The 24,781-nt window shown below is 40.6% G+C and overlaps 5 protein-coding genes and 1 pseudogene across 5 annotated transcripts; 4 read left to right on the forward strand and 2 right to left on the reverse strand.

The window, feature by feature from the left end:
* The first annotated feature begins 1,147 nt into the window (after window positions 1-1,147).
* On the forward strand, window positions 1,148-3,521 carry LOC136280357 (uncharacterized). Its single transcript, XM_066165367.1, has 3 exons — window positions 1,148-1,913; window positions 2,121-2,702; window positions 3,133-3,521. The coding sequence occupies exons 1-3, from the start codon at window positions 1,148-1,150 to the stop codon at window positions 3,519-3,521; spliced, it is 1,737 nt and encodes a 578-aa protein (XP_066021464.1).
* Window positions 3,522-9,200: 5,679 nt separating this feature from the next.
* Window positions 9,201-10,055, reverse strand: LOC136280358 (tigger transposable element-derived protein 4-like). Its single transcript, XM_066165368.1, has one exon. It carries the CDS (start codon window positions 10,053-10,055, stop codon window positions 9,201-9,203), a length of 855 nt encoding a protein of 284 aa, XP_066021465.1.
* Window positions 10,056-10,094: 39 nt separating this feature from the next.
* Window positions 10,095-10,760, reverse strand: LOC131791279 (tigger transposable element-derived protein 4-like). The gene has a single exon (XM_066165369.1). It carries the CDS (start codon window positions 10,758-10,760, stop codon window positions 10,095-10,097), a length of 666 nt encoding a protein of 221 aa, XP_066021466.1.
* A 3,031-nt stretch (window positions 10,761-13,791) lies between these two features.
* LOC136280359 (uncharacterized) lies at window positions 13,792-14,751 on the forward strand. The gene has a single exon (XM_066165370.1). It carries the CDS (start codon window positions 13,792-13,794, stop codon window positions 14,749-14,751), a length of 960 nt encoding a protein of 319 aa, XP_066021467.1.
* A 724-nt stretch (window positions 14,752-15,475) lies between these two features.
* LOC136280360 (uncharacterized) lies at window positions 15,476-16,117 on the forward strand. The gene has a single exon (XM_066165371.1). The coding sequence runs from the start codon at window positions 15,476-15,478 to the stop codon at window positions 16,115-16,117; it is 642 nt and encodes a 213-aa protein (XP_066021468.1).
* Window positions 16,118-16,147: 30 nt separating this feature from the next.
* LOC136280361 (uncharacterized) lies at window positions 16,148-17,022 on the forward strand (annotated as a pseudogene).
* Window positions 17,023-24,781: the final 7,759 nt, after the last annotated feature.

The raw sequence follows: 24,781 nt of genomic DNA on the forward strand, positions 1-24,781 counted from the left end.
CGTGCTTCCCTAGATAAAGAATCCGAAGTCGGAATTGGGCCCGACCTTCCTAAAGATGTGGTGGATATGCGTAAACCTCTTATCCCTAAGATGCTCGAGGCGAGAAAGCAGGGAAAGCATGCGGCCTTCAGCAGAGCAGAACCATATAAACTGTTTATTGTCGGTAAATAATTCAATTAACTTTATCTTTGTTTATTCATGGATAATCTTTTCACTAGCTCGCAAGTGCTTACTGCTGGATCTTTATGTGTGTACTTATGGTAAGCAATTCCTAAGGTAATGCAAAGGAACCTATTTTTTTTCTCTCAGAATTGAACGATAGGAGCTCTTAAGATCTCTTATTTCACTTCATTTAGCTCCTCGATAACAAAAGCTTAATTAAGCTTAATTAAGCTTAATTATTAAGCGTGGCTAAAGCGTATTCCCATGGGGCGGTTCCGTTCCATCGTAGCTTTCAACAGTTCTTTTTTACTGGCTACGTTTAGAACCTTTAGAACTTTTGGCCTTTTGTTTTATGTAGTGTTGCTTTCTGTAGTGTTGCTTTGTCCGACATCCGCTCTCTCTGGAGTGATAGCTATTGTTCGGTTGTTTATCATTGCAATTTATTTTTATGATAATTTCTACCATGGATCACAATAATATTAAGTTTAAAGTTGTATCGCTAAACGTTCGTGGAATTCGCACTTTCGAAAAAAGGAAGGCAATCTTTAATTAGTAAATATTTTATTTATCGCAACAAGCTAAATAAGACTTCTCTATCCTTTAAATCCTTTTTCGAAAGAATTAAGAGTATGTTTCAAATAGAACGTTTTATAGCCAGAAAGAATAATAAACTTGAGATCCTTTACAACAAATGGAAACCCCTCCTTCAACTGATAGAACAATAGCTGAACTAATTTATTTTTTATATCAATACGCGATGCCTTTTTTTTTTTTTTTCTTTCTTGTTTTTCTTTTCTTTTATTCTCGTAGTCCAGTGTAGTGGTATTTTCTTTGTGTAATAGAGTAGTGTAATGTAAATTTATGCACGTAGAAATTTGTGATGTATCTTGCGTACTTGTAAAAAGTGTAAAAACCCCAAAACAAATAAAATACAAAAAAAAAAATCGAACCCTCGGCCAGCCCATGGGCTTCACCGGTAGTCCTGATGAAGAAAAAGGATGGTGGTACCAGATTTTGCGTTGACTACCAGAAATTAAACGAGCTGACCAAGAAGGACTCATATCCTTCACCATGGGTAGACATGACTTTCGATGCCTTATCTGGTTCAAGCTGGTTCTCCACCCTAAACCTCAAAAGTGGGTACGGGCAAGTGGAGGTAGAAGAGCAGGACCGTGAGAAAACTACCTTCACTGCAGGTAATAGGCTGTGGCAGTTCAATGTGATGGCTTTCAGTCTATGTAACGCACCCGCGACTTTTGAGCGATTGATGGACAATATCCTTGACGACCTGAGGTGTTTGGTTGAGTTGATCTCAAAGAAGTGTGAACTCTTCCAGTGCAGGGTCAAGTTCCTTGGCCATGTTGTAAGCGTGGAAGGGGTTGCCACAGACCCTGAAAAAGTTGTGGTTGTCACAAACTGGTCAAAGCCGCAAAATGTCAGAGATGTTAAAAGCTTTCTTGGACTATGCACTTACTACTGGCGATTTGTACCTTCTTTTGCTGATGTTGCCCGCCCTCTGCACCAACTGACTGAGAAACCATTTATGTGGACAAAGGAATGCGATAGTTTGTTTCATTGCCTCAAAGAAGCCCTTGCATCCCCTCTAGTCTTGGCCTATCCTGAGAGCGAGGACCCCTTTGTGTTAGACACGGATGCCAGCAATGTTGGTATTGGTGCCGTTCTGTCTCAAGTCCACCAAGGGAATGAAAGAGTCATCACTTATTACAGCCAGGCACTAAGCACACCAGAACGTAACTATTGCCCAACCAGGCGTGAACTTTTGGCTATTGTCAAGGCAATTGATTATTTCCACCCCTACCTCTATGGGCGGAAGTTCACCATAAGAACTGATCACGTATCTCTCTGGTGACTACTAAACTTCAAGAATCCAGAGGGTCAGATTGCAAGATGGTTGGACAAGCTGCAGACCTATGATTTTTGTATTGTATACTGCACAGGGAGAAGCCACCAGAATGCTGATGTTTTGTCGCGTCAGCCATGCTTCGACACCAATTGCAAGCACTGTCAGAACCAAGAGGAAAAAGATGTGACAGAAAATGCGACCAGCATGCCAAATGACTGTGTGGTGAATGTTACACAAGTCCACGTGTCTGAAGGCTCTCAATCTCAATCCGCTAGCTCGCTGAGGGAGGGACAGGAAGTAAAAGGCATGGACCAACCTAAAGATGAACAGCTATCACCACTACAGTTGCAAACCCACCAGATGGAAGATAAAACTATTTATCACATCCTGCAATGGAAGGAAGCTGGAAAACGCCCAGAGTGGGCAAACTCCACCACTGAGGCTTACTGGGCCCAATGGGATTCGTTGGCTTTTAAGGAGGGAGTGCTGTATCATCAGTGGGAGTTAACTGAGCTTGGCAAGGTCACACGGCAGCTGGTACTGCCAAAACGGCTTTGCACCAGCGTGTTAAAGCAACTCCATGATAACCCTGTACGAGATCACCTAGGAGTTTCCAAAACTCTGACTAAAGTGCGTGAAAGATTCTACTGGATTCATTGCCACTGTGACGTTGAAGGTGTGACCTCTGTGCTGCTAAAAAAGGCCCCAGGGTAAAACAAAGATCTCCACTACAGTTGTACAATTGATGTCCTAGAACCTCTGCCAGGAACCGACTAAGGTACCAAGTGCATCCTCATTGCAATGGACTGTTTTAGTAAATGGCCCGAAGCATATGCACTCCCAAATCAGGAAGCGGTCGTTAGTCGGTTTGGCTGGTGAGCTACACTCTGACCAAGGCTGAAATTTCGAATCATCCATGTTCCAGGAAGTATGCACCCTGCTTGGGATCCATAAGACCAGGACAACTGCACTACATCCACAGTCTGATGGCATGGTGGAGTGCTATGACCAGACTATAGAAGCCCTACTCGCTGCATTTGTCCAGGATCACAAGAGGGACTGGGATCGACATCTACCTCTACTACTTGTGTCCTACCATTAAGCAGTGCATGAAACCACAAAGTTTACACTGGCAATGCTGATGTTTGGATGGAAACTGCGTATACCCTTGGACCTGCTAATTGGGCGCCCACAAGAAGAACCTGAGGATAGAGGCTATCCTGAGTATAAGAGGTTTAGAGAGTCTGTGGAAACTGTTCACAATTTTGTTTGTGTACATCAGCAGGAAGGTAGTCTAAGGATGAAGAGGCGGTACGACATGCGTATTGTTGCATCTGCCTTTGGAAGTGGGGATCTTGTATGGCTTCACAATCCCCAAAGAAAGAAGGGCATCTCACCAAAACTGAGACTGAGTGGTACACAGAGACCACCTTTGGAAGTAATCTGGGGTAGAACGCACAGATTGGCTCCAGGGACCAATGCAAGACAAGAGTGAGGATGTATCTAGCCAAACAACTACACAGGAGGAAAACCAGGAGGTCAACACTAAGGGAAGAGCATCCGTTAGACATCCCAAAAGGAGACAGAAGTTACCTCACAGACTCAGGAAGAAGAACTCCTGGGACAAGGAGGCATCTGATAGGGCATAGAGGCAGCAGCAGGACCAGGAGGGCCTCAGGCGATCCAGCAGGAAGCTGAGAAATCCCCTAGATACAGGGACTATGAAATGACCTGAACACTTAATTAAGAGACATTGAACTGTTTTCTAATGTAGTTGATCTTAATGTAAGATTTCAGTTATTGTTTGAAGTTTGCCATTGTCCGGGAGGGATAATAGGCGTTAGATGGGTGCGGTGTAATGTTGTTACAATGCATGACATAGCCTTATATGGGACCTTCCATATATGGAAGAGGATGTGCAAGACAGGAGGAGTGAAGGTCAGTGGTGGTGTACGGAGAATAAAAAGATTTGAGTTATCCTATCAATTGTTCGGTTCTTGTCTGCCTACGAACCCGCAGGAAGTTACAATGGCATATTCTCAGCAACAAAGCCCAGGAAGGGAAGTTTAAATTATAATTATGAGCGGAAATCACAAATCACTGGGCTAACTGGTGATGAACACTGAAGATGTTCATATCCCACAGAATCATATCAAATTCAATATACAAGCAGCATGTAAACACATTTACCATTTGAAGTGAATAATATGTCTATGGAGATATATAGAATTTACACACTCATAGGAACTGTCTATGACCCCTATAAAAATATGAGTTGGAGACACACAAAGCCATTGCTCAATTCAATTCAATTCAATTCAAACACCTGTTACAGTTAATTTCCTCTCTTTAACCCTTTCACTTCCAGGAGTGAATGATAAGTAATTTCTACTTACGATATAAATACATTTTCAAGCAGAAAGATGATGAGAAGAAAGAAAAACATCAACCTGGGGATATTTTCTGTTGTATTTTCAGTGGTTCTTGTTGCTCACTTCCACCAAATTTCCTCCACCATCAGCATGATCTGGTAGGAAATACCCAACATCAAAATCATCATGTAACAAACAATAATTATGAAGGACACAAGCAGCTGATATTATTTGCACTGCTATGACTAAATCAAGGCAATCAAGATATCGAAGCTTTCGCCATCTTCCTTTGAGAAGAGAGGTCTCTCCACTTTCAGGTGTACAAAGAAAGGGCTTTGTTAAACTGCCTCTGTCTTCATGTCAAATGACCAGTATGATTAGAATTCTTCTGTTGTGCATTATTTCTTAAGAGAACAACTTGCACATTTCCCTAGTCATCCAGAAGTGGTTTTTGAACTCCCACGGCAAATGCAGGTGACCTCAAATTCTGGGATGTGGTTGGATGCCTTCCATTTGACCAGTGAAAATTCCAAAAATTTGGATAGAGGGCATGGGCGATGAAACTGGGTATCCTGACAGAACTAAACACAATATCTGTCTTTACATCTGTGGTGGACCACTCTCTGTTATACAGGGTGGGACTGAACATCCTGGTAGGCAATCAACTCATCTGTCAAAAGATACAAGGTGGACTTTGGCCAGTCAGTGCATTATGACATGCACTACACAAAGAGCAAAGATAAACAAACCTATCATCTGGTCAGTCACTGCAAAAGATACTGGAGTCAGTTTGTCTTGGCCTGTCCTTGCCATTGGTAACACTTCTATCTGCCAAGAATGTGCTGCTGGTCCAGCAAAAGCTAGTGGTACTTTAATACTTTGCGAGCAGTTTCATGAAATTGTCAGTCAAAAAACAACTCATACCTGCTCAGATGTCACCCAGGTTAACAAAATCCGCACTGATCTGTCCTCACTCCAACAAGCATCAAAAAGTATGCTAGGAACAGGCAAAAGGAGAGGAATACAGCAGCCTTACGCATAGTAGAATGGAATGTACGCACTCCAATGTACAGACCAACATCACTGACTGTGTTTGTGGCCTTGGAAATGAACAGGTACAATGTTGAATGTTGACATAGCTGAGCTTTGTGAAACAAGATTGCTAAGATATGACAGCTTGGAAGATCATAGGTACATTTTCTTTTGGAGCAGGTAACCAACTCAAGAGGAGAGAAGTAGGAGTGGGCTTTGCAGTTAGAAAGCAGATGGCAGCAAAGCTTGATGAGGAACCAGTGCCAACCAATGACTGGATAATGACTATGATACTCCCACTTAAGTGGAAGATGTATGTCACCTTCATCAGTGTGTACGCCCCAACAATGACCAACACAGAGGAGGCAAAGGAAGAGTTCTAAAGTGACCTATCACAGACAATCAGGCAGGAACAGGATCTTGGATACACCTAAGATCCAAGCACTGGCACTTGTTAGACTACTTCATTGTAAGACAGAGGGACGTACCCTGCAGGCACATTTTTTCTCTCTCTTTACACTTTAACATTATCAGTGTAACAGATACAACAATTACAAATTCTGATATCCCTCTTGATTTCGACCTCCCAATACTTAGTTACAATTTTGAGTACGTACCTACCCCTCTCTCCGCTCGGGGTGTGGGTATGTATATTGATAATGGTTTCAAGTATATCGTTGTTGAAAGAACTTGATGAAGCCTCTCAGGCTTTGTGGATTACTATTTATTTTACTAACAAAAGAGATATTATCTGTAGAGTAATTAAGAAATTCCTAACTTATTTTCATGAAACTCTAGAGAGGCTTTCCACTTCAGGTAAATCGATTTATATAATGACTGATGCCAACATAAACCTCCTCCATTATGAAACTTGTACATATTCAAAGCTTTTTAGCATACTCCTCAAAGCCTTTGTTTCACTCCAACAATAAACAAACCCACAAGGATTCACAAGTCAGAAGAATCAGTCAGAAGACTGACAAATGCCAGCATAAACCACCTCCATCACAAAACTTGTAAATATGCTCAGTTTTTTTAGCATATTCTTCAAAGTCTTTGTTTCACTCCAAAATTAAACAAACCCACAAGAATTCACGAGTCACAAGACTGAACGATTCAGAAAAGTAAGATTCTTTTCCTTGACACATAGATTGAGTAATGTCATTCCACTGTCTTAGGCTACGGCTAATTTAAAAAGCTAACTCTCCTGTTCATCTTTAGGCGTATTTCATTTGTTATCCACAGTGGTGCCTGGCTTTTGATCTTCACTTCCTTCCAAGGAGCGTGTTCATCACAGATATCATTAAACAGAGACTACCAGGCCCACAGAACATCATCCATATCCTCAAAACATCTGGTAGCATGAAATGGTGTGTTAACAAGGTCAGATTTGAAGCTCTTTCCATCAGAGTTCTTATAATTCCATATTTTGATGACTCGTGGAGGTGGCATTTTGTGTCTTAGACGTAAAGTGGCATAAATGAAATCAAGGTTAGAAATACCAAGTGGAAATACTCCCGTGGAGCTTACCAAATCCCTATTGGTTGTGAAAATGAGATCAGTCAGCAAAGATGATTCAATTGTAGTTCTCGTCAGTTTAGAGATGATTTTTTGCATATTGAAATTATCTAAAATGGTTTGCAGCATATTACTATATGCTGTATCACTAGAGTCATCGTAGTCACAATTCAGGTCTCTCAGCAGAAAAATGTCAGAAGACCCTAAGCAATATGACCTCTCCAAAGTAGAATAAATAACTTACTGCCAACATCAACGCAACCTATAACTCTGGAGAACAAAGAAGTACCACTTTTGTCTCAGGTTGTCTTAAACAGAGAAGCAGTATCCAGGAAGATTAACTCATTGCAAGTGAAAAATTCTGCTGGACCAGACAATATTCATCCAAAGTTATTAAGAGTGGCTGGAGACACGGTAATCCCATCTTTAGTCAGCTTGTACCAGCACAGTATTGATCGTGAAACTGTGTTTTTGCAATGGAAAGTGGCAAGGATTACGCCACTACACAAAAAGGACAATGAGACAGATATCGCCAACTACAGACCAGTCTCGCTTCTGAGCATACCAAGCAAGAAACTTGAAGAACTTGTGAATGACTTAGTCAGTCATGTTTTCACAGCTAACGACCTTGCTGCAGTCAGACAGTGGGCATACCGCAAAGGATATTCTACTGAGTTACTACTAACACAGCTGACTGAGCTGTGGAGAAAAGAGCTTGATAAGGGAAAAGCCATCGTAATTGCATTTATAGACTTCAAGAAAGCCTTTGATTGTGTTCAGCACTCTTTCCTGAAACAGAGTTACAGCACAATTTTGGTGTCTCTGGTCCATTGCTAAACTGGTTAAACAGTTATCTAATTGACAGAACAGTTCACTGTGGTCAACAGCGCCGAATCTGGGACCCAGTCAGTTCAAGTTGGAGTCCCACAGGGCTCAGTATTAGGACCGACATTATTTGCTATATTTTCCAGCGACCTTCCATCCTGTGTGGCTTCAGGAGAGACATACATGTACGCTGATGACATCACAGTATATTGTGTTGGGAACAATGAGGATATAACAGTTTCACTGTTAAACAGAGTGTTAGCAGAGCTGTATGAGTGATGTCTCATAAACAGGCTATGCTTACGACTAGGTCTAATTATATCGGACCTATTCCTCCTGTTGCTATCAGGGGCTCCTTGATAACATGGGTTGAAAATCACGCTTACTAGGAGTGACGGTTAACAACAAGCTGACATGGCCACCACACTTGCCAGAAGTGAAATAGAGCTTCTCACGCAAGCTCAACTTGCTGAGGAAATCACGATTTCTTCCCAAGAGTGTACTGGAAAATTTCTATTTAAGGGTTATTCTGCCATCTGTCACTTACAGTCTGGTCACTTGGGCAAGTAATTCAGAGCTATTCAGGACACTGGAGAATCTCCACAGTCATGCAGCAAGGATTATTTACAATTTAAAGGACATATTGAATGAAGAGTCCCTAAAAATAGCCAAATGGAAGACTTTGGCATACATCTCCAAGGACAAACTCTTTATTACCAAAACAACTGTGTACTAGTATCATTAACAAGAGGGAGTCATGTTGTGCATTTAGGGGGGATAGATAATAATGTTGTACCTAGATTTATATCTCGTTATTTACAGCAATCTATTAGTTACAGAGGGGCAGTCCTCTGGAATGCAACCACATCAAAAAAGTCTGATATTGCTTCTCAGCCAGATAGAACTGCTCTAGATTAAATAAAATTGAAGATCTCACAGAGTTTACTTTTAAAGTAGAATCAGCTTCTACAGTTGATTTTAGCAATCAAGATTTTAGATATTTTTAGGGTTTTAAGACATTACAACTGTATTTACATGAGATTTCAGAATTTGTTTAGAGCCTTAAGCTATTTATTAAGTTTCTTATTAATTTGATTAGATGACTAAACACACAATCCCAAAAGCGTTTAGCTTTTATCATTCATCGTGTATAAATAAAGTTGATGGATGTATGTACAGTAGAACCCCGCTAACTCGAATTCTGAAGGGCAACGAAAATCTATTCGAGTTAGCGGGGTTTTGAGTTATCGGGGTCAATTAAAATATTCAATTTTTTAGGTTAATAATTAAAAGTTTATTGATTTCAGCTCCTTCGGTATACAATGTAGTGCAAATTACGTATATTAAACTTATTTCAAGAAAAAAAAAACATTTTAAACTGTAACGATAAACTGCAACGACTGTAAATGTAACTGTACGTAACGTTCTTACTGGTCCTTATTGCTCAGTGGTGATTGCATTTTAGACCCAAAAAAAGAAAGCAGCGTCTGCTGTCGTAGGGAACTCCTGAAGTTTCGTTCTGCCAATGCCTCTATTTTCTGTACACGGCTTCTGATTTCCTCTACTCCCTCGTTCACGAACAGACTGTATGAAGTCAGCACATCAATTGTGGATCTGACTTCGCTTGCCGTAGGTTTCTTGGGGCATTCTTCTAGGACCTCAACTTCATCTGTTTCTTCTTCCTCTTCCTCTTCCATTGCCTCCTGATCACTACTGAATTCTGCCAGAATCTCTTCGTCTGTCAACGAACCCGACTCCGAGGTGGATGTGGCGTCATTGATGCCGATTACATCGTCTGCGTTAACATTCGCGGGTACAGCTTCAGGATAGGCTTCTCTTAAAGACTGTATTTCCTCGTTTAGGACTGCAAAGGGGTTGTCCAGATCATTAATGGCAATTGTCTGTGCTTCACTGCAAATACCTGCCTTTTTGAAGCAATTCTTGATTGTTTCAGGCGTTACTTTGTTCCATGCCCTTGTTAAGATCGTCATGGCATCCAAAACAGAAATATTTGGAGCACCCTTCCCCTTCTCTACTGCATCAATATACCTTCTCACCACAGACGCACGGTAATATGCCTTCGTTGCTTTTATGACACCTTGGTCCATAGGTTGGGTCTTGAATGTAGTGTTTGGTGGTAAAAACACTAAATGTATGGTCTTGAGGTCTGCAACATCTGGGTGGGCGGGGCAGTTGTCGACTACAAGGGCTACCTTTCTACCCTCGCGTTCAAACTTCTGGTCTTGCTCTCTTACCCAATCCTCAAAAAGTTGGCTGTCCATCCAGCTTTTGTTCTGTGCCCGCTACCTGCAAGGGAGATTTCACGCTCCATTGAAACACCTTGGTTTCTTTGACTTGCCTATAACGAACATGAATAGCTTCTCTCCTGTGGCACTAGCAGCTGCAAGTCCAGTTAGGCGTACTTTACTGCATTTCCCTCCGACACAATCTTCAGATTTCAGATGCATTGACTTGTCTGGTAAGGCTTTGTAAAATAGCCCAAACTCATCAGCATTGAATATGTCACGAAGGGCGTAATTTAATTTCCAAGAAGCTGTCATCTCTTCTGCTTCGCTCGCAATTGCCTTAAAGGCAACCCCATGGCGACTCTTCCATTGGTCAAACCAGCTGTTGGAAGCAATGAAATCCTTAATGTCCATCTCTTTAGCATAACTGAGTGCCTTCTCCCTCAGTACCGGGCCACTAACGGGTACACCTTGCCGCCTTATCTGAACAAACCATGTATACAAAGCCCGTTCTAGGTTTTCATTTCCACATGGCTTTAATTTCTGCGTCTTCGAGCTGGTTCCTCCTTCGAAAGCCTTCACGATTTTATCCTTGCTTTTAAGCCGTGTTGACAGAGTACTAGGGGAAACATAATCTGCAGCTACGTTTTTGTTTGCACATCCACTTTCGAGTTTCTTTATTGCTTCATACTTCTCTTTCAACGTTTTCAAAGAAATCTTTCGCTTTTTAGAAGATGACATCGTGACAAAGCGAGAGACAAAGTGGATAGTAAAACCGGAAACGGTCATAGTGCAGATAAGAACCGAGCCGACCTGTCAATCAGTAAAATATTTAGCACAGTCCAGGTATTATTTTACAGAAGCCTTTTGCATAGGTCACAAAAAGCTCACTAAGAAAAAAAACCCCACACACCTTTGAGTTAGAGCAAGAAATGATAAATGCTGGGTACTGTGACCTGAAAAAGAATAAGGTAGTGAAGTTTGCAAAGAATAGCCTGGGCTCTTTGAAATTCGCATCGACTGAGAATCTCTGGTCAAGAGAAATTTGTCAACATTTTGAAGAAGGAGTTGGAACACCTTGAGAAGTGAGCATTATGCAATTGTACTGTTCAGCATCTGAAGAACTCTCCAGCTTAAATGCCTAATGTTTTTTTACAGACATTTTAATGGATACTTTTTTAATGCACTGTACACTGTAGCACTGTTTCTTTCAAGTTTTGTGACAGCAAATACACCGCATCTGGTATGACTCTTATGATCACATGTAACTGTCAATTACGTGAGCTGTTCGTTTGACTAATTAAAATCAAATTTCTCCAGTCTTTGTTCTAGTGTTAGAGTTCGATCACACAATAAGAAAAGCTAATGGAATATCTCAATTGGCCTTCCTGTCAAGTTATAAGAACCAGAAATTCGAGTTATTGGGGTAAATTTTGGTCAAGGGAAGCGAAAATCTGTTCGAGTTAGCGGGGTTTTCGAGTTATCGGGGTTCAAGTTATCTGGGTAAAAATGACTGAAAAGTTAGTTCAAATGCAAGGGAATTGAGACTCTGTTTGAGTTAGCAGGGTTGTTCGAGTTAGAGGAGTTCGAGTTACCGGGGTTCTACTGTATGTAACGCCTCAGCAACACTCATTGCTAATATCTTTGTAAACAACTATGACGGACATATTTCAAGCAGCAAAATTGTTTCTGACATAAGTGACAATTTTTCATGATTTTGCGTGTCATTTATCAGGTGAAAAAAATAAAGCCATGAAAAATCGTAACTCATGACTACTCAAAATTCTCAGAAGAAAAATTTGTCAGTGATCACAATTAAACTGGGAGTCTACAGTTTCTAAGAGCAATGATAATGTCAACAAATTCTTCTCCACTTTGTATAACAAATTAAACAGGACTGTCAGTAAACACATGCTATCATGTGTGCTTCAAATGAGAAGCCATTTATGTTTTGTGAGAGCCGGTAAAAGTGAAGAACAGTTCCCAAAAGATACTGTCGGCCAATCATCAGCCAAAAGTCTACTAAAGTGTCGGTGGACCATTAGCCAACAGTTGGTGACCTGTCAGCAATGTGTCAGTAAGTCATGTGCTGAAATGATCACAAACAGTTACTTAGTTATCAACGACAAAATGGGAAAAATTAATTGCAAAGAGATAGTATGGTTATTGCCTAACTTGCTTGCATTGGCTTGCAAAACATGCTCGTATTGGTTCGATTTTATTTGTCAGCCATATTGGAAATTTTTCCTATTTCCCAATCCCCGAAACAAAATTTTAATGTCCTGCCTACAAAACCCCGTTAATAATTTGTTTTGTTTTGTTTTTTTTATTTAGAAGTTTCACCTACAAAACCCCATTAATAAAGTTTCCATTTGTTTGGAAGTTTACTCTGTTGGTTCATTTACTTTTGTAAAGTTGGTGGCTCCTAAAGGAGCCTTTTTTTTTTTATTTTGGAGCTGGATTATATCCCTACTCATAGAACCTTGGATCAAAGGTCAGTGGAAGTAATCTGCCCTCCCTTTGCATGGTGGTCAACAATGGTAAATACCGTTGCAGACATCTGCGACATGCCAACTCCAACTACTTGACTGAACCAGCATGTTTGCGGGTGACATGCTCTTGCTCTTGGTGCTGCAGGGGCATCTTGCTAGCTGGAAGGCATTGGCCATACTGCACTGCTCTTTGTTAAGGATGCCAAGTACTTTGGTGTACCGTTCATGGATGTTTTCAAGGTTGTAAGTGCTGACGCAATGGGTCATCTGCTTCCCATGTTCCTCGTCTTCTGCTTCAGCCCTATTTGCCTGTAAGCTACAGATTTCCTCCTCCATTGCTGAAACACAGTTTCTTGCCTCAACCAGGGAGTTTTTGAGCTCTTCAATGACTTTATGCTTGGTTTTGACAAGGTCAGCTAGTTCCTGTGCATTGTTCAACTCTTCGATTTCTCGTTTTTTTTCTTCAAGATCTGCTCCTAGTTCCTCATGCTGTGTTTGGAGAGCCTGGAAAGTCTTTCTGACTCGTTCAAGGCATTGGACAAGCTTAGAATACAGCTTCTTGTAGTCTGGCTCTGGCTTGTCACTCTGTGATGGTGTGTTGCGGGATTTCCGAGGCTGAGATTAGCAATCGCAGTCTCTTTTGTCACCACTGCAGCTGTTGCAAAGGACTAAACAGTGTAGTCTTGAGTGGTTGCCTCCACTTACAGTACACTTGAGAACTCGTTGTGATGAACTCATGTTGGGTTTGCACAATTGCAAGAAGTGATTTATCAACAATATGAGCATTACAATTTATACCCACAGCAGGATCGAAAATTGCATTAATTAAAAGAAAAGCAATGCGTTGATAGGTTCTTTAGGAAACAATAGAGATGTTTTGGGCCAATAAGGTGTAAATAACACTAATAGTGGTTTACTAACTTAGAACGGATGCCTCTCAACAGATGTCAACAACCACCGGCACCTTACAAACGACTCATTAACGACATGAACAAACCGACAAACAGACCGACAAACAACAGACGGATCGAAACCAACCAATGACTGTTAACAAACTCTACACGAGTCTTCCAGCCAATCACATCATGGCTAAACAGACCAATCACGTTCAACAGACCAGACTTTATAACATCATCGACTGACAACTACTCAATGCCAAAGCATTGTTGAGCTGCCAAAGATGGTTACTGGGGCCGGAGTTTCTCTGGAAGTCAGAAGAAGATTGGCCTAGGAACCCCTTATCCCTTGGATGTCTTCAAGACGGAGACCCGGAAGTGAAGATGGTTTATAAGGTTTGTCACGCTTCTGTTTCCGAGTCGGAGCATCCTTTGGTTGAGTACTTTCAATGCGCGTCTTCCTGGCACCGATTAAAGAAGTCAGTTGCATGGTTTTTACGATACCTTGGAAACTTGAAAAGGTTAAGTAAACGCGGAAAATCGAGAGAGCCGATCCTTTCAACTCCCATCCTTTCTTTACCACCAATTACCGTTACGGAGTTGGCAATTGCGGAGCTAGAAATCCTCAGGAACGTCCAGCAGTTCAATTTTCCAGATGAGCTTGAGCTGTTAAGCAAGTCTGAAAACGGTACGCAAGTCAAGAAAAGCAGCAGCCTTCGAAGTCTGGATCCAATCTTAGTGAACGGCATCTTACGTGTCGGTGGGAGGTTAAGTTTAGCATCCACTGCATTTGAGGCCAAACATCAGATTATTTTGCCCAAGAAGGATCACGTGACCAACCTTGTGGTAGAATATTACCACCAGATCTCCGGTCACTCTGGACGAGAGTACGTTATCAGTCTTGCTCGCGAGAAGTTTTGGATCGTAAACGCAAGTTCTGTTCTCAGGAAAGTTCTTTCGAAATGTTTCAGTTGCCGGCAACGTCAAGGCCCGTTCTGTGAGCAGAAAATGGCTGACCTTCCTGTGGATCGTGTTACCCCAGGTCAGCCACCTTTTACATCTGTCGGCATTGATTGTTTTGGTCCTCTTCAAGCACGCCATGGGCGAAGTCTTGTGAAAAGATATGGGGTCATTTTCACATGTCTTTCTATCCGCGCGGTTCACATTGAAGTGGCGCACAGATTGGAAACTGATTCTTTCCTGATGGCGCTCAGCAGGTTTATAGCAAGAAGGGGCCAGGTAAAGGAGATCAGATCCGATAATGGTACCAATTTCACCGGCGGAGATCATGGAAAGCTGATAGAGAAGAAAGAACCAACCATTGTTAGTCCCAGAAAACTTTAGTTGTGTGAAGTGGTGTTATTGGACACTGGAGTGTCTATCCCATTTGACATCTTTGACAAACACCAACAAATTCTGTGGGATGTGTTTACAAAATAAATCCTGTGCAAGTGCAGGTTTGGAAGAATAACAAGAAAACCCCCATTATCTATAAGAAAACTGTAGTCACTGTCATCACAGCAAATGCAGAACTAGGAGCAATCACCTTAGGTGAAGAACAAAATGAAACACACAAACAAACAAACCACTGTCATTGTGAAATAATTTAATATATAGATTTAGGCAAGCCTAAAAGCGGAGTTAGCATTTTTTTCCCGCACATCTCTTCAACAAAACTAGAAGACTGATTATATTATGGATGCTATAGGGTTAAATCTTAAAGTACATGGTTACTAACAGTATATATGCTATTAATGGTTATCAAAAATCTATATGCAATTTTTGGGGGTCTCCATAAAAAAAGCTTGCAGCAAGAAGTTGAAAATCTTCAAGAATAGGAAAGAAAATTATGGAAACTGTTAAAAAGTTTTCCCAACAAAAAAATGTAAGGACTCATGGTTTCGCTACGAAATACAATATTGCAGACTGGCTTACTCGCGGCAAAGGGCCAATCGCAATAAATTCTGAAAGCATCTGGCAAAACGGACCCAGTTTCCTTGAATTACCCGAGAACGAATGGCCGATTTACAAAACATTGACAAAGAAACAACTTCCGGATCTAGTCAGAATGGCATCCATTGTTACTAAGGGCTCCACTGAAAACAAAAAAGACACACTGGCATCGAGAATTAACATCAGCAAGTATTCAAATTATGGGAAACTAATAAGAATAACAGCCAGGATATTGGCAATGTATCAAACGGAACCAAAACCATCATTCAAGAATGCAGCAAAGTTATTGACACCAAACGATATAGCGAAAGCAGAACATTTCTGGATAATTGAAGCTCAAAAGACTATGCAGGGAGATATCAAAAGGGGAAAGTACAAACGCCTGTGCCCAAGAAAGAATGAAAAAGAAATATACATAGTTGGAGGAAGGGGTGAAAGATGGATGGAGATGAGTCACAACAAAAACGAAGTTATACTTCTACCTTATAATCATAGCTTTTCGCGTCTTTATGCTGAATATATTCACAGAAAGGGACATCACGGCATACTTTCTATGTCCAGAAAAATACGCACGAAGTTTTGGATTGTCAAACTATTGAAGATGGTGAAATCAATCAGATACAATTGCGTCACATGCAAGAAATTGAATAAACCACTGAGTGAACAAATAATGGGAAAATTACCAATTGAGAGACTACGTCCATCTCCTCCTTGGTACTGCACAGCCATTGATCTCTTTGGTCCATTCAAGATTTGAGACGAGGTAAAGAAAAGAACGATTGGCAAAATGTATGGAGTGATATTTAACTGCCTTAGTACACGTGCAGTCCATGTAGATCTCGCTGCAGATTACAGCACCAACAAATTTCTAATGGTCTTGAGGCGATTTGTATCCATAAGAGGTTACCCCTCTAAACTGTATTCTGATAATGGCCCTCAACTAGTTGCCGCAAACGAGGAATTGACGAATATAGTGAAAGGTTGGAATCAAGAAGAACTCCAGCAATTCGGCGTGATGGAAGGTTTTAAGTGGGAATTTACCCCGGCGGACGCGCCTTAGAAAAACAGAATTTCTGAAGCATTAGTGAAATCAGAAACACGAGCAATAACAACAGCCATTGGTGACCATGTTGACAGTCTCTGAACTCCAGACTGTTTGCTTTGAAGCAGCAAACCTTGTCAACGATCGTCCAATTGGAAGACATCCTACTTCGCCTGATGATGGAACATATCTCTGTCCCAATGATTTATTACTAGGAAGAGCAACATCCAGAGTACCAAGTGGACCATTCAGAGACGCTTTAAATCCTCGTCAGCGAGTTGAATTTGTCCAATTATTTCTGGAAGAAATGGACCAGAGACTACTTTCCAAGTTTACTTATACAACCGAAGTGGCACACAGCACAAAGGAATCTCAGAGAGGGCGATATAGTACTAATTCAAGATGCCAATCAAATCAGAGGACAGTGGAAACTTGGGATAGTAGTGAAGGCATTTCCAGGAGGAGACGGGAGAGTGAGAAGGGTACAAGTGCAATACAAAAATCCAAAACCGGGAGAAAGTGTCACCGAATATAGTGGTAGAGGATTCATGACAGTTGAACGAGCAGTGAGTAAGTTAATTGTCCTGATCCCTAAAGAAGACGTTATAACAAACTCCTGAACTATTTACTGAACTCTTATCTGATTTTTTTCTTTGATTTTTTAACCCTGAATTAATTTGAAACATGGACTCTCTTGAAGGCAGGGAGTGTTTTGCTATGACACGAAATTACTGAAATTATCGTCATAATTATTATGAAGTGACATAACAATCTGTTATCAGTAAGACAAAATTAAATGACTACTAGTCGCGGAATTTGTGACACCAATGGGTATGTATACGTTACTTTATGTGCTTGATTATCCTGACTATCTTTCTGACAGAAACATATATATTTCTACTGGATTTCGAATAGATTTGAACTTGTACAGAGATAAATAACAGGAAGAATAAAGTGTACATTATTTGGAACCTTGGTATTTGGCGGCCAGCAGTTCACTCATTTAATTTTGAGCACGTATGGTCACTTGCAATATTTCCAAGGAATGTGAAATTGCGGTCTCGACCGCTCAAAACACTGCTAGTGCTCATAAAGCACAACACACATTATCCCAAATCTCAAATAATTCTTATCCGGAAGCGCAGAAGGCGCTCAGAAACTTACTAAGCAAACCGATTAAACGAGGCACAACTTGTGAAAACATCCATAAAGGGGCAAAATGGGAGCGCGAAATTGAAACAGGCGATGTCCTCTGTAACAATTGCCAACCTTAATTTTCGTGCCGAAAAAAGGAAACACCGGGCAGCATCCATTTTCCCGCCATCTCGGGTGGTGATAAAAGGTGAGTGGTGCACTGAAACACCCTCATTCCATACAGCTATTTTAAAGAAGGTGAGTGGAAAACACATAGATATTATTTGTTTTATGCATTTCCCACAATCAAACAAAACGTAAAAAAGAGTTATTACTCTAATTTCAATCTCAATACTACTTGTGTCAACGACATCTCAATAGTCTCATCACATGAAATAACTTGAAAAAATTCGTGGATGTAAATGAGTCGCGGTCACATATTCAATGCAGAACGCTACATAAAAAAGAGAAAAGCAGTTGCAAAATAGCCCAATTTTCTCAATTGTCACAATCTCAATTTTCCATCATCAATCTTATATCCGAGTAAGGGACTTTGAGCGAGATGACACTGGAAAAATTATCAAAGAAGCTTAAGAAACATTTTGCGGGGTTTATCGATACAACTGAGATAAGGCCGCCAGTGATATTCGATGGATTTTCTTTGATACTCTTATAAATTCAACTTACTGACAGTAGATGTAATTAAAGATAACATTAATTTGACTTCAATTCCATTTCCTTTAATAGAGTCAACAAGAGCCATGGGAGGTAAGGCCTTAATTTTTAAGGAGAGTTACTTCTAAGATAATTACGATAAATTTTAGTTGATTGTCATATTTCCAACAACCTGGTAATGAAAAGACTGCCTTACACCTTACGAGATAAAGGGCATAGAGGTGTGATTATTTGTTTATGATAATAACGATTTATTTATTGCATTTCATTTATGAGTAAGATATAGCAGAATAAAACGAGCGCGCAGCGTACCTTAGTGCACAAAGCCTCACCTCATTAACTAGCCCAACTCTAACCAAATAAGATAAAGTTTAATCAGTTACCTTTTTGTGAATATCGTTAAGTTATGAATAAACTTTGTTATCTTTCCTTCCCTGGTTAGGAAGAAAACAGACAAATTTCAATTTGTTGAATGCAATTACACTGTTTATGTCCGACTGAAAATTTAAGACTTTAGAAAAGGTCAAGGGATGTTGCATCATAGTCTAAAACGAAAGTATCAATGCAAGACACTGATGGAAAAGGCATTAATTTATTTTAATATTTTGGCTTCCATCATAAGATTACTGTAATAAAATTGTAATAAACAATGACGAGAACATTTTGGCATTCTTTCTTTCAGATGTCAAACGAAAACGAATCAAACGATGATTTGCGACACAAATTATTCTGGAAAAACTAATTCAAGGCTTAAAACTGCCATTTAAAATTAATACTCTCACATACCCTTACATAATGTTTGGCAAGGCACTTCATTACTTGCTTATAACTACTTTATCAAAATTTTAATAACCATAGGTTACTAACAAACCCGTTTACACAATTACAGTCAAAACATTTCAATTTATTTCCAAAGATGGTCCACATTTAAACCCTGAAGGCAAGTACTAGTTTTACAACAGAATGTTGACTGACTTAAACCACAATTGTGAAATTAGATTAGGATTTGAATGTTCGTAATATTACATATGCATAATAAGTAATATACTATTCAAATAATTTATTCTGCAACCAAATGCCCAAAAATAAATTTAGATGGTCAATTTGGACAAAATATTTTCACAACACATCTGTTTGTTGATGCTTAAATAAAATGCTTTTTTTTTCACATTGACAATCAATTTACTATTTGTACCACAGGTGATGAGGATCTACCTATAACAGGTGGAGATTTGGCTAAGTGTCAACTAGAAAATAATATTTTCCTTGTCTCCTATAATGCTATATTCCTCAAAATGTAGTGCATCTGCATGCCATTTACAGTCTATCTTCTCTTTTAAAAGTTGGAAAGTGACGTCACAGACTCTTTGAAACACAAACTCACTGTTGAACTATGTGCAATGAAGTTGTGTTAGCTCAGTGTTTTCCTTTACCATGACATAAATAAAATACCTTTTTTCGAATTCACAATTACAAAGTTTACTGTTTGTACAACAGATGGACAAGATCCACGAACCGAAAGTGCTCATTTAGTTAAGTGTCACCTGTAGAGTAATATCTTATTTTCTTCCATAATGCTATGATTTCACAAAATGTCATGCACCTGTAAGCAAAGAATAGTTTTTCCCCTCTGTAAACATTCGAGAAGTGACATCATAGCCTCCTTGAAATACACCTATGCTGTTACAGTCTAAGCAAAATGAAACAATGTTTGGTTAGCAAACTGTTTTTCCCTTGGCCATTTCCAATGAAGTTGAAGTTCATAATTTTGCACTGTCATCACTTGGGTCAGTATTTTCACTTAAAAGAAACCTTTCCTGATACAAATATTAGAATTTATGCAACATTTTTAGTAAAGTTATTAAAAACAAGCATTTCTTTTTTTCACATAATAGATGTGGACAAGAAAAAAAGACAAAGAAAGAAAAATAAAATGAAGTAAGTGGTAACCTAACAACATCTGACATTATAATAAACTAGCTAACATTTGTTTTAACTGTCATTTTACAGTCTTCAGAAAAAATCTCAATTTATCATGCTCATACAAAAGAAATTGAACTTTGGAAATAAAATGGGGCCCAAGAAATATTCTTCAATCTGTGACAAATAGAGGATATTCCATGGAAAGTGTGCACAAATGAGTTTTATTGCTCCAAAAAAATAAATGCATGAGCACAGTGAACTGATGAGTTTTTCAGTAAACACAACAAGTGGTAGTACTTAACAGTGTAAATCCCAATTTGTATTAGAATGAGCTCCATTTCTTAACAATTCTCAAGTAGAAGATAAAGATAATTTTCTTGAAGATTTACATGTGAGAAGGGAAAAGGTGATGATGCTAAGTGATTATATTTCACTGTTTACAAAGAAATTACAATTATAGATCAAATAAAAACATATTGAACGTCCATCACCATGGTTTCCAATACAGACACATTGTAACGATATCGATGTTATCGTTCTATTTACTTCCGGTCCGCATTTACGTCATAACTACCATGGCAACAAAACTTTAGAGACCATGCTTTCCGGTTTTGTAGGGTTCTTCGGACATCGATTAAATAGACCTGTGTTACTTCACCTGTGTGTGTCTTGTTCTTCCTATAAACAACACCACATGGTGTCAGTGATTTGGGATTCTTCCTACAGAATCGTCGCTGAAATACTTGAGTGCATTTTCAAGCCAAACTCAGTGAATCTAGCTCCAGATGACCGAATCAGGCTCGTCGAGCGTAGCTTCAACAAGCACGCAGCCAGCAACTCCTCAATTTATCCAGTCCTCTATTCCTTTACCTTTGAAACTAGACTTCAAGGGGAACTTAGCTGTGAATTGGAAGAAATTTAAGCGGCTTTGGACAAACTACGAGATCGCCTCACGGCTCAGTACGCAAAGCAGTAATCTTCAAACAGCCACATTGTTGACATGTATTGGCCCAGATATCCTGGAGATTTACGATGGTTTGCCCTTCGGAAATGAAGAGGAGAAAACCGACATCGACAAAGTGATAGAGCTTCTAGACGCCTTTTTCATCGGTGAGACGAATGAAATATACGAAGCCTATCTGTTCAATCAGAGAGTACAGGAGGTCGGTGAGTCATTTGATGTTTTCCTTACAGCTTTACGTTCGTTAGCTAAAACGTGCAATTTTGGCATCATGCAAGAGCGAATGATTAGAGACAGAGTTGTCGTAGGAATTAGAGATAACGCCACCCGAAAAAAGCTGCTAGCTGAGAACAAACTAACTCTTAACAAGTGTATTGATATTTGCCGTGCGAGTGAAACCACATCCAAACAACTTAAGGAGATGTCCCATGCGGAGGAGGTTAGCGCCGTTGCCACAGGCCACCCAAAATCGAAGATTGGTTTACGCCATAATGAAGTACGAAATTTCAGTAAAGTTCAACGCCCCGTCCACAACAAAGTAACAGAACCAGTTAGATGTAAGTTCTGCCACAGAACCCATCCTTTAAAAAAGGAACTCTGTCCAGCATGGCAGCACAAGTGTGATAACTGTGGTCGAATGAACCACTTCTCAGTGGCTTGCAGAAGTCAGAAAGCTAACAAAAAGCAAACTAAGAAGTCAGTTCACAATGTAGAACAAGAAGTTCAGGAGTTTAATGACGAAGATTCTGATGATTACTTATTCAGTGTAGAATCTGTGAGCGTCCTTTATGCAAAAAACAGCCCTAAGAAGATTTATGCTAACATGCGCTTGAGGGATGAAACAGTGAAATTCCAGTTAGACTGTGGAGCAACAGTCAATATCCTCCCAGCAGATATTTATCAGCAGGTATTTAACGATCCGCGAATGGAACGCCTTCAGCCTACTCAAACTACCCTTGTCATGTTCAACAAATCAGAGCTGAAACCTCTAGGATGTACTAAGGTCGAGACCTTCAACCCCAAGAATGGACAGTGTTTCCTCACGGAATACACCGTCGTTCCAACAGGTCACACAGCACTCCTTGGTGCTGAATCAGTGCAGCAGTTTGGCCTCATAGTGATTAACACCCATAACATCATGTCTCTCTCGAATGAGATTCCCACACAGCCGGATCACGTGAGCAAATTCGGAGATGTCTTCTCAGGAGAAGGAAAGCTCAAAGGAAAGCTTCACCTCGAGATTGATAAGTCTGTAACCCCTGTGGCACTGCCAGTGAGGAAAGTCCCCTTTGCAGTAAAAGAGCCTTTAAAACAGGAACTAGAATGCTTAGTTAAGATAGGCATCTTGCAACCAGTAGATGTTCCAACAGATTGGATTTCCTCAATGGTGGTCATTAAGAAGAGCAATGGAAAGATAAGGTTATGTATTGACCCAAAACCTCTGAAAAAAGCACTCAGGAGAAATCATTTTCCCCTTCCAGTGATCGATGATCTACTACCGCTGCTTATGAATGCTAAAGTCTTCAGTGTCGTCGACGCGAAGAATGGTTTTTGGCATGTGCAGCTAGACGATGAAAGCAGTCTTCTGACCACATTTGGTACCCCCTGGGGAAGGTTCCGCTGGACGCGGATGCCCTTCGGCATATCACCCGCTCCGGAAGAGTTTCAGAGGAGATTGGAATACGCCCTGGAAGGTCTTGATGGAATTAAGCCAATATTTGATGATATCCTTGTTTTTGGTGTCGGAGAAACAGAAACAGAAGCACTTTCTGATCATGATGCAAAGCTGACAGCATTGTTAGAACGCTGCCGCGCTACTGGCATTAAGTTAAACAAAGAGAAGCTTAAGCTCCGTCGCAAAGAAGTGAAGTTTATGGGACATGTTATATGTCAAGATGGTCTTAAGCCTGACCCAGACAAGGTACAAGGTATCAAAGAGATGCCAACCCCGACAAGCAAACAAGATCTCAAGAGACTTCTCGGCATGGTAAATTACCTCCAGAAGTTTGCTCCTAACCTGTCAGAAGTTACATCCCCAATGAGAGACCTTTTGAAAGAAGGGAACCAGTTCCGTTGGGATGAGCAAGTACAAGGTTGTAGTTTCAAGTGAGTTAAGGAGATACTCTCAGCTGCCCCTGTCCTCAAGTATTTTAACCCCAAAGACGACGTGGAATTGCAGTGTGATGCATCAGACCGAGGACTTGGTGCATGTCTAATGCAAGGAGGCCAGCCCATGGCTTATGTATCTCGTTCCATGACAGAAACAGAAGTGAACTATGCCCAGATAGAGAAAGAGATGCTTGCAATACTTTTCGGAGTAGAACGTTTTGAGCAGTTTGTATATGGTCGACCTGTCAAGATCCAAACTGACCACAAACCCTTGGAGAGCATCTTCCGTAAAAGTCTACTCAGTGCGCCTAAACGTCTCCAGCGAATGTTGCTAAGATTGCAGAAGTTTGACCTTCAAGTGTCTTACAAAAAAGGGACTGAAATGTATCTGGCAGATACACTGAGCAGAGCATACAGAGTGCGCAAGAGCACAAAAGAAGATGTAGCAGAAGATGTTATGTACATAGAGGACATGAGAGGAGACACTGAAAGAGAGCTAGAGCACATCAATATGATACAATACTTGCCAGTATCGGAACCAACGCTGATTGCCATTCAGCAAGCAACAGAATCCGATCCTACCCTGAGAGAGCTGAAGAAAACAATCAGGCAAGGTTGGCCAGCTACCAAAGCTGGGATATCAGCAAACATCAGTGGTTACTTTACATTTCGGGACGAACTGTCTTTACAGAATGGACTGGTCTTCAAAGGTGAAAGACTAGTTATCCCTATGAGCGTGAAAGCTGACATGTTGGCTAAGATCCACCGGAGCCACATCGGCATCCAAGGCTGTCTCAGAAGAGCAAGAGAAGTAGTTTACTGGCCTGGGATGAACAAAGATGTCGAAGACTATGTAGCAAAGTGTGCCGTCTGCAACAGCCAGCCTGTCGAGCAAGGAAAAGAGCCAATGATTTGTCACGAACTGCCTAGTAGACCCTGGGAGAAAATCGCAGTTGATCTTTTTGATCTGAACGGTGTGGATTTCATGGTGACCATTGACTACTATTCAAGCTTCTTTGAAGTCGACAGAATGACAAGCAAGACAGCAGACGAAGTTGTGAAGAAGTTGAAAGCCCATCTTGCCCGCCATGGAATTCCCGACCAGCTTGTATCGGATAATGGACAGCCCTTTTCTTCCGCAAAGTTCCAACAGTTCGCAGACACTTATGGTTTTGAACATATAACAAGCTCTCCAACATATCCTCAGTCCAACGGCAAAGTCGAGAACACGGTGAAGACAGCAAAACATCTGCTAGAGAAAGCCGTCAAGTCCGAACAAGACCCATATCTTGCCCTGCTGGACTGGAGAAATACTCCCACAGAAACACTCAACTCGTCACCTGTTCAGCGATTATTCGGTAGAAGAACAAAGACTCCACTCCCAACCTCAAACCAATTGCTCAAGCCGAAGCTACCAGAGGAGGTTGATCAGAAGTTGAAGCTACAAAAGGCTAAACAATCCCTGTAATACAATCAAGGCGCAAAAGAACTGCAGGAACTGCGCCCAGGAGACACAGTGCGATTGCAGCCACTAAAATCCCACTTGGGAAAGAAGAAGGATTGGACCCAAGCAAGAG

The sequence above is a fragment of the Pocillopora verrucosa genome, chromosome 4 (genome assembly GCF_036669915.1).
Source record: "Pocillopora verrucosa isolate sample1 chromosome 4, ASM3666991v2, whole genome shotgun sequence".
In the NCBI taxonomy this organism is placed as follows: domain Eukaryota; kingdom Metazoa; phylum Cnidaria; class Anthozoa; order Scleractinia; family Pocilloporidae; genus Pocillopora; species Pocillopora verrucosa.

Excerpts from the sequence above, each read along its gene's own strand:
- LOC136280357 (XM_066165367.1), top strand. The coding sequence starts at position 1,148 with ATGAAGAAAAAGGATGGTGGTACCAGATTTTGCGTTGACTACCAGAAA. Across the intron at positions 1,914-2,120 it reads GGCACTAAGCACACCAGAAC|GGAGAAGCCACCAGAATGCT; the intron begins GTAACTATTGCC and ends TATACTGCACAG. Across the intron at positions 2,703-3,132 it reads TTGCCACTGTGACGTTGAAG|TGCATGAAACCACAAAGTTT; the intron begins GTGTGACCTCTG and ends ACCATTAAGCAG.
- LOC136280359 (XM_066165370.1), top strand. The coding sequence starts at position 13,792 with ATGGTTTATAAGGTTTGTCACGCTTCTGTTTCCGAGTCGGAGCATCCT.
- LOC136280360 (XM_066165371.1), top strand. The coding sequence starts at position 15,476 with ATGGCATCCATTGTTACTAAGGGCTCCACTGAAAACAAAAAAGACACA.
- LOC136280358 (XM_066165368.1), bottom strand. The coding sequence starts at position 10,055 with ATGGACAGCCAACTTTTTGAGGATTGGGTAAGAGAGCAAGACCAGAAG.
- LOC131791279 (XM_066165369.1), bottom strand. The coding sequence starts at position 10,760 with ATGTCATCTTCTAAAAAGCGAAAGATTTCTTTGAAAACGTTGAAAGAG.